This window comes from Sinohyriopsis cumingii, chromosome 13, assembly GCF_028554795.1.
Source record: "Sinohyriopsis cumingii isolate HCF-2022 chromosome 13, ASM2855479v2, whole genome shotgun sequence".
Taxonomy (NCBI): Eukaryota; Metazoa; Mollusca; class Bivalvia; order Unionida; family Unionidae; genus Sinohyriopsis; species Sinohyriopsis cumingii.
In genome coordinates this window covers 34,396,000-34,405,791 of record NC_142973.1, presented here as the reverse complement: position 1 = coordinate 34,405,791, position 9,792 = coordinate 34,396,000, and the positions used below count along the sequence as shown (strand labels likewise).

The window sequence follows — 9,792 nt, the reverse complement described above, 5'->3', positions numbered from 1 at the left end:
ACCCGCAAGAAATCATATACCATTTTGTTATGCTCTTGATTACCATGTCGCTCTGTAAGACAAAACGCCACGAGCACATACTTTGGTGCGGTAAGACCATGTTGGATACTTAGCTGACATGTAAACTGTCCCGTCATATTATTTTGTGAGCGTGCACTATATGGGAGAAACGTTGATGTTGTTACCGATTGCATAAACGACAACAAACGTGATTCTGCAGACAGTGAAGGGCTTTGTACAGGCAACCTCAATATTAATGTTTTTAATACAATTCTGCCATTAGCTACAAGACGAGCATGCCAAATTGCATTGTTGGAGCTTTTCGTAAGAAACAGGGTGACTGTGTGAGTTTAGCTCCACAAATAACCTTGTTAACACCCCTGACAAACCCAAATATGTGATCGATGGGAATTGCACATAAAAACCGCTAACGATTTGTAATCGATACAGTGAAAATCAAATGTTCAAATCAAGACTAGGAAACGGTAATTTTCTACAACTGCACCAGCACTGCCCGCATTATTTCGAGGCCGTCTATTTATATGATGTCTATGATATGCATGATTATTTTCATCTTTGATAAACATTATTGTTGGATCAGCTGATCTCGCGTGATCATCATTGTGTCTAGCGGGTCCGAGAATGTCACGTCAACATCAACGTAGTCAAGAACTGAATCGATTTATTTTTTTAACGATGGAGTAACGTTCACTGTTGAACAGCGACATGATACCGTTGTTGACAAATCCAATCTGGACACTGGCAGCGTAGATTTTACCGTTGTAGCTTTTGCTGGTCACTAATCGTCGTAGTCGATCTCTAATTGACTGAATCGCTTGTAACCGATCCACAGCAACATTTTTGATGCCATGGATGACTCACATTACAACTTGTTTAGCAACTAGTGTGGCGCATGAGACAGCCCTGTAAATATGCTATGAAGAACATCACTGAGGCCAGTTCCATATCATATCACGTAAACGGGTTTCCTCACATTAACAACACACACAAGTCTTACACGTCATCGTACCACGGTTATTATATTAAAAACCAGGTCGGTCTCTAATGTCCAGTTATATCGTTAATATTTGACCTCGAAGATCTACAACATGCTTAACTTTATTCAATAGGGTAAAACAAATATGTGTCAACTGAGTATTATGACATTAGGGATGCACAAGCGACGCGGGCATAATCGATATAAAATTATCCGATTCCACCGTTGGTGAAAACAGAAACAGGATATAATCCTTCGAGGCCACACCTGAGGAAAATCCGCTTTCATAACTGCCACAGGCTAAATGATCTTCGTTACTGAGGTAATTCTGATAATGTCAGACGCGGTATGGCATCCAGACTATTTTTGCTCTACGAGCGTGGCAGAATAAGCACAGATAACAGAACCGATCAAGCCGAGGGTGAATACCATTATTAAATTCAGTTTACATCTATGCAACGAAAATCATCTATCGTAAAATGAAGTCAAACACAGTGCTGAGTATCAATGGGACAGAGACAAGTAAATCCTGCAACTCAACTATATATATATCATTCATTCATCTAATACCTATTTCATGCTGTAGATACAGTCAAGTGTGTACATTCTACCGTTGATCTTTGGTCTTGTAGGAAAGACTACTCGACAGAGGTTTTACTTTGTATAGTCTCTCACCCAATATCAATGATTGTTCATATGCAGATTGATGTCTACGACACGTCACGTACATTATTTCCTCTGCATACGATCCGTGACATACACTATTTCGTCTGCATACAAAAAAGACTGCTAGGAAACATTTGCTCCAAGTGGATGACATTAAACCGGGATTTGGGTGTGCTGTCAATATGTACAACAATGAAACAATGTAGGTGCCATATGGACCTACATCGGTTATAGTGCAATCCAGTAACTAGTCGTCCAGAACAATCTCAAAATGGTATATTTCTCCATTACATTTTACTTACACTTTTACTAAAGAACCACATATACCTGATGCAGGCTTGGCACTAAAATGGGTCTCCATTTCAAAAACTTCGTACTAAATGATTCAATTCAGTCAAACCTCCGTTCTAGAAAGCTACACAATGACGAAAATAGCAAAATAAGATTGCTGATTGCCCAAAAGAACTAGAGCATTTCTAGGTCACTACCCTAACTGAAATTCGACCAGTCAACTGTCAAATCATGCTGAGGAAAATAGAAATAGCTTAGAATTGTGCAATTACCTATAAATGTGCAAGTTATCAAAAGGGTAACCATTAAAGTAAATAAGTAATCATGAGTCATGACTCAGAAAGTACCATTAGGAATATCTGCCATTATACATTGTAACAACATTCTTTCTTTTTCATAAAGCTCTTGAATATATATATATATATATATATATATATATATATATATATATATATATATATATATATATATATATATATATATATATATATATATATATATATATATATATATATTCCACATTTCGTCTCCGCACTAGATAAAGTCTGTTTGGTTACTATGGTACATCCTAACCAATCAGAATTGGTCTTGGTAAGTAGTTTTAGTCCCCGACAAACTAGAGAAGAAGATTTTGCTTTTAATATCCTAAACAGAAGTGTAAACACAACAAATGGAGTATATGCTAATATGGTGACACAACTTATTAATATCTAGATCTGACGTCACCAACTCCAAAAATATACGAAGGTAATCTGGGAAATAATCACAATAGCATTAATGGATTGATTTAGCTCAAGCTGGAAGACATCAATGAGCAGCGGATAGAGAGAAAAACATATTGTAAAGTTAGTTAGCCTATCCCCATGTCACGGAATATATGAACAGAAATTACAGTCATTTCAGATTTTAAATCTCATTTTCAAACAAATGCCACGTAAAATGTACACATTAGTTAACCGTATATGGGAAGCTGAATGAGACTTCTTGCAGATTCCGTGTACGTGGGAAAACGGTTGTAACAAAGCGTCACATGTAACTTTAAAACACAATAGAAAATATTTTAGCGCGAATGGAGCTCAAGGGAAAGGGCCGGTTCTTAGGCACGCATAGCAAAGACAAAATGTTCATGATCGAGAATTACATCCGACATGGCAGGGTACAAGACCAGCGCCCAATACAATATAAATATAATTGTAAACAAATTACTTTTAATAAAGGCATATTCATCATACGATAGATGATTCCTTAATATAGACAGCTGTCACGTAATTGGTTTATAACTCTCTTCCTTACGCAGTATATATAAATTACTGATTTATAAATTGCAACAGGTGGAACTTGTTAATTCGATAAACTTTTCAATACAATTGCATAATAGACGTTGGCATCAATTAAAAGTCTATTGGATATCAAATTGATAAGGAAGTGAACGTAATCAAACTAGTCAGACTATCTTTTAAAGCAATTAGACCTTTACCATAACAGTCTGTACTGATTGCTAAGCCATATGTTACATTGATTAGTTTGAAACAAAAAGCGAGGGAAGAAAATGGTTACAAATCAGGTTTAAGAAAGTGAATGAATTCGTGTTTGACATTAGAAGGCTCGGGTTTATATAATTACACGTTTTCAAATTCCTATTTAATATTATCTTACTATTGCGACGTGTGGATAAATATGCGAAATCAGTAGGGCCACGCCGTTTCTATTCGAGTGTTCCGAAAAAGCAATGTCTGGCCTTTTACAGAGGTAAGCATGCTTTGACATCATTAACGTTCAAATTAAAACGTCTATTATATTCAACATTTTTTATTTCAGTTTTGGAGACACTTGCTATAATTCTTTGAGAGATATTTTGCACTTTTGTCTATTCGCCTACATCGCATTGTACACATAGAATCAGACTTATACAAAGCAGTACCATTAGCATATAGATCAGTTTTCCAATTTTGTATATATAAATGCAAGTTAGTTATAAACAAGGAGAACAAGAAAGGTCCTCAAATAGATCCCTGTGGAATTCCTTTGTTGATGGACATCAGCTCTTATTTAATGCTACCAATAACAAATTGTTGGGATCTGTCAGATATGAACGATTTGAGCAGCGGCAGAGATAAGTTAGAACATTTGTACTTTTCAAGTTTCCATGTAAGTGTTTTAATAGGTATGGTCAACTAAATCAAAAGCCTTCTTAAAGTAAAGGTATATGGTTCCAACTAAATCGACATTGTCATAGCAAGCAACCAATCGTGAGTTTTATTACACAAATTGACAGTTGTTCCGTCTAATTCTAGGGTTAGGTTGATTAAAATAGAACTTTCAAAGGGATCAATAGAGATATTTGGATATATGCTTTTCAAACAGTTTGGATATGCTTGGCAGAACTGATATTGATCTGTAATTATCTAGACTGAGCCATTTTTATAAATTAATACCATTTTGGATGGCTTCAGTTGAGATGAGAAAATTCCCTTAATAATGCTTTGATTAATTATGTATGTACCAACATCATAAGCGTTTATATTTGATATACTGGAAATTAATTTGCCACAGTGATGAAGTGCTCATTGAGCCTGAAGTATCACACAATATTTATGGAGTTGATTATCCTATTCGAGTCATGTAACACTGTTAATTTTGCACTCAGTAACTACATGTATTTGGTAAATTGTATTAATTATGCAACACAATGTTTGAGATTATTTTTAACTCGTGGGAGACCGATAACAACAAAAAATAAAATAAAAAGCTATTGCAACAATTTCACGATAAACACTTGTTAATCTGAATTTAATAGTGTAGAAAAGATGACAGAAACATGTCTCAAGCGTTGTTTAATTATAAGACTTAGATTGAGCCTGCTTTGACTGGTCAAATGATGATTCCTTTTGGCAGTGGCGAGAGGAGTTGAGGAAGGGAGAGAATGAAATTGCCCCAAGAGCTAGTCGAAGTGGGCGCTGTCAACAGTCTCTCCGCAAGTGAAATTTTCACATTATTTCACCTTCACCTTATCATAACGGGGGAAAATCTTCACAAAACTTGTATTTAGGAGATGGGGCAGAAAGAGGTTAGAAACTAACACTCTGTTATGTATATTTAACTTATATTGTTTGTCGGCTTTCCTTAATGATTCTATGTTATGTTGACATGTAATTGGCCATAGTCCAAATTCAAAATAAGGGTATACGTGACTAGTAAACAACATACTACATAGCTAATATTTATCTATGATTACAGAATAAATATTCAGATCATTATTTTTGGAGGTAAACATTTTTATTTGAATCTGAGTCCAGGAAATGTGTGTTTTCATATGGAAATATAAATGTATTATAAAGAAAGCTGGCCTACATCCTGGCTTTATGTTTGTAACTTAGCTTTCTATATTAATGTTGCTTACTTGAAAAAGTATTCATTCCTGCCATAACACATCCAAAGCGGAATCAGTCTTATTGTTGTTTTCATTTTTTAATTTTGGTGGATCTATTTAATTATAATTATTCACTGGAATTACAAAGTGCTGATTAATACTTCTTGGATTAAATACCTAATATGAAATTATAGCGAATTCAGTCATGGATATTTTGGGTCATATTATTATGATACATCAAAAGACTGTTAGCACATCGCCACATCGCCACGTCCCAGTCCATTGGAGTATAAGCATATTCGAGACTACAGGCACATCAGCACATTCAATGTTGGAATTTTTTTCGAAAACCACTGGAATTCAATGGGAACGTCATACATTTGGACCTGTGATATAATTATTAATAGTTTTTGTGATTTATTGTCCCTTGGCTCCTCGGTAGAAGAGAAACTAAAGAACTTAGCCCCCGGGCACCTCAAACCCTGTCAACGACACTGCCTTGTCGATCAGTATTACTTGAGCTTATGACCATAAACAACTTCTATGAGCACTGGTTGAATAGTTTACTTATATTCTATTAGCAACGCTTTGTACACTGTCAACATGTCCAACAGTTTTGTTTGTTGAATCGAGTCATTAGTTTCCATTGCGGTACCCCTGTATAATATTCACTTCTAATGACTTTTTTTTTCAGGTTTTTCGTTGTTGCAAACTAAGAAATAGATGCAGAATGGTATTTAAACGGTTTCTGGTGGTGTTCGCCATTTTGTGTGTGTTAGATCTTGCTCTTGTGTTATATTCTTTCTTCATATTCACAGTGGAGAGACATGTAAGTTGTCCAAATTTTAACATTCTCTTTCTTTCCCACTACATACATACATACATACATACATACATACATAATTGAAATTAAATACATCCACTTGATTTAACCAAAGGGTCCTGAATTCTAAGGGGTCTTTCTTATGAGAAGCTCACTTTTATATTGCAGACCATTGTCGTACAGTATGTGTATATGAAGTAATATTTATATATATATAAACGCTACTTGTTGACTTGTTTCACATTAATGCATATCAGTATATACATACACATAAAATTTTATATTTTGAAATGTGTGTCATACTCATTTAAATACAATCCAGCGTCCTTATTTTTTTGTTGTTTACGTTAGTACAGGCTTCACGAACCCGACTAATCCTTCTTGTAGTCAAATGAACACGTGACCTGAGTGACAAGAAAGTCAACGCAATTGAATTGGTGAAATTGCATTAGCCATAGATTGTACACGCCCATATACTATTGGCTTATTCATTGTATGTCGTCTTATAAAATGGATACTACCAAAACTGAACATACATGGATCAAACAAAACGTGCAAAACAGAGAATGTAATTTATCTCATCACATGTAAGATCTGTAGCATTCATTATGTTGGAGAAACTGAAAAGCTACACAAAAGGATCAACCTTCATAGATCTGATTGGATGACAAAGAAGCTGTACAGAAGCCCGGTCGCAGAACACTTCTCCTCCCCTGGCCACACTTTCAGTGATATAACACTTATAACAATTGCTCACAACCCCAAATGGAGTTCCGAAACCAGGAAAGAAAAGGAATCTTACTGGATACGCCGCCATAGAACATTGAAACCAAGCTGTTTAAACCAAGAAAACTAGAAAAAAGACAGTTATTCACAAATAAAATTACCTTTTTTTAGCCAGATGTTCACTTTTCAATAATTCTCTAAATTTGCTTATTATTCACACAATAACCTATAATTACAGCTACAGCAATGAAATATCTGGGATATAATTTGTGCGCAAATAAATGTACATAAAATAACAGATGACGCTATGGCTCATTGATTTTTAGGTCAATATAAAATATCTTTCAGCATCCGCAACAAGTCATAGTCATGTAAAGTTTTACAAAGACAACGGTTTGTCTATTTTACTGGTTTGTCTTGTCTATGTTTTGTATTTGCCTTTGAAAAAGACTCATTAAGAGTCGAAAGCGCCTAGGCTAGCTAGATACTAGTTTTGCACTGTTCGTAGTCAGTTTATTATATATATATATCTCTCTCTCTCTCTCTCTCTCTCTCTCTATATATATATATATATATATATATATATATATATATATATATATATATATATATATATATATATATATATATATATATATATATATATATAAAGAGAGAGAGAGAGAGAGAGAGATTAGATATCAACTATGCATCAAGGGAATAATAGATATAATTCATCAAAAGGACATAGAACACAATTAATTTTACTATATGTTCTCTACCTTTGTTTCTCAGTACTGACCTTTCCACTGTGTGACAATCAATGCAAATCATATGTTAATCTGTTAATCTAAAATACCTTCAAAGATGACTTCACGGTGAAGTTCTTGTCAAAGGTTGATCTGCTCTTTTTTGTGATGCTGGACTGTCAACATAGCAGCATGTAAACAGAACACAGATTTCACTTCCGGATCATCACCAAGACCTTATTACTCACTGTGCTCTGTCGCCGAAAAACACACAGACAACAACACCCTGAGCTCATATTATCAAGAATAAACAGTTACCTTTAAATCCCTACCAAAAATGCATAAATAAAACTCTTCTATCACCACCAAAATGAGAGAGGAAAAAAATGTTCTAAAAATAGACTAGAACTACATTCGTGGGTACTGAACTGGAAGTATTAATTGTGACCCGATTCCTGACAGGCGCCATGTTTTATGCCAATTTTAGCCAAACTTTTATATTTGCATGCTATACCCGTTTCAACTTTATACATGAAGTCTTTTTGAATTTTTTCGCAAACAAAACGTGTGACACCTGTCAGAAAGTGTGTAGTGCTGGTGTTCCACAGGGTGCAAGTTTTGGTCAAAGTGCTCTTGAGAAACCAAAACTAAATTTGCTATATCTTCCTTAAGTATAGGACTTTTTCAATGCAGTAAAAACCTAATTGTAATACAAGATAAGCCCTGTCTGCAAATATGTTTGAAAGTTACAAATATTGATAAATTAAATTTTAATGGCAAATTAAATAAACATTTATATTTTAAAAACTAAATTTTATTGAAAACTTGAATTTTCATACAAGTTTTGAAACACAGTTTGACAAATTTTAGATAGAAAAGTTGACTAGTGAATAGTATTTAAAACAAATGGTAGTTTGGGTCTGTACAACTGATAACATTTTTCCCAGGGGTAGTGAAGCAACATAGCTCATAGTGATTTTGGCAGCAAACCACAATATGCCTGTCCATATGCTTATGGGTGTACACACTAAAGAAACAATGACAGGTGCTATGTTCCACATTTATTGTGTCAGGAACTTAGGCAGTTGTTTCCATAACTAATAGCACATTCAGATTTAAAGTTCTAATGGGATCACTACCATGTTTTATAGCAAAAATGCATTCCATTTCAATGTCGATAACAACAAAAGGTGGCAGTGGGATAGGAAAATAATTTCTAGTGAGGCTCTACCTTACTGAAAAATGGTGCTGATCTCTCTCGTGAAGACCTAAGCCATGTCTTTGAGGTGCTATATATCAGTGTGGTGATATGAACTAATCTTGGTCACTTATGGCAGTACACTACACATGCCCTTATGAAACCTTGCTATCACCACCGGACTACTGGAGAGCTTCCAAGCTGATCCAACTCTAACACTTTGTACCAGATACCAGGCTAGACCTGAAAAGATACAGTATGTTTAACTTAATTCTAGAAAACAGTAAGATCTATGTAAATGAAGTTAAAATGTGTTAGATACGGTGATTTCAAAATTACATTAAGGTTGCAAGCATGGGGAAAAATATTAAACATGACAGAGTGACACTCAGAAATGTGAAGCAATGACCATGTATTAAAGTGATAAATTCATCCTAAAAATATAGGAGGTTTCTAGAAGCATATTTAGCCATTTACAAGTTAAATAACTAATCAGGTAGCCTATGTATTATAATGTTTAAGGCAATGTTGGGGCGGTGAGGTTTGATCATTGGTGCAAACATTAGTACATACCAGTATACATGAAAGTCAAGTGACAATGTACTAAATTAGAATATATTACTATAAGCAATCTTATTCATGAGTGAAATAAAATGTTTGGATATTGCAAGTGAATACAGCCAAATGTGGTCACACAGATCAACTATAGGTACCAATAAATCCTATATCATCAACTAAATGTGAAATTCTGATCCCCAAAACTTGTAAACAAGTATGGAAATTTGCATATGTGGGACATATACAATGTACTTGTTGAGATCAAATGTGCAAACATGATTAAAATGATCTGTTTGAACATTTATAGTGTATTTTTAAGAGTGTTGGTTACCAATTATTAAGCTCATTGATTCAATGGAATCAGGTATCAGCTGATGCTTCAATACCGCACTCTGTCAAAGTACTAAATTGAAATATGTTACCATACATAGGCAT

At 34.5% G+C, this 9,792-nt stretch overlaps 1 protein-coding gene across 2 annotated transcripts in view; it reads left to right on the top strand.

The window, feature by feature from the left end:
- The first annotated feature begins 3,528 nt into the window (after positions 1-3,528).
- LOC149785182 (uncharacterized) overlaps positions 3,529-9,792 on the top strand; it is a 39,620-nt gene continuing 33,356 nt past the window's right edge. The window contains exons 1-3 of one of the 2 annotated variants that reach the window (XM_089931187.1): positions 3,529-3,703; positions 4,850-5,021; positions 6,019-6,153. In XM_089931187.1, coding sequence (XP_089787313.1) covers positions 5,007-5,021; positions 6,019-6,153 — 150 coding nt within the window. In that variant the 5' untranslated portion in view covers positions 3,529-3,703; positions 4,850-5,006. The remainder of the gene's footprint in view (positions 3,704-4,849; positions 5,022-6,018; positions 6,154-9,792) is intronic. The other variant, XM_089931188.1, reaches the window with a different exon arrangement.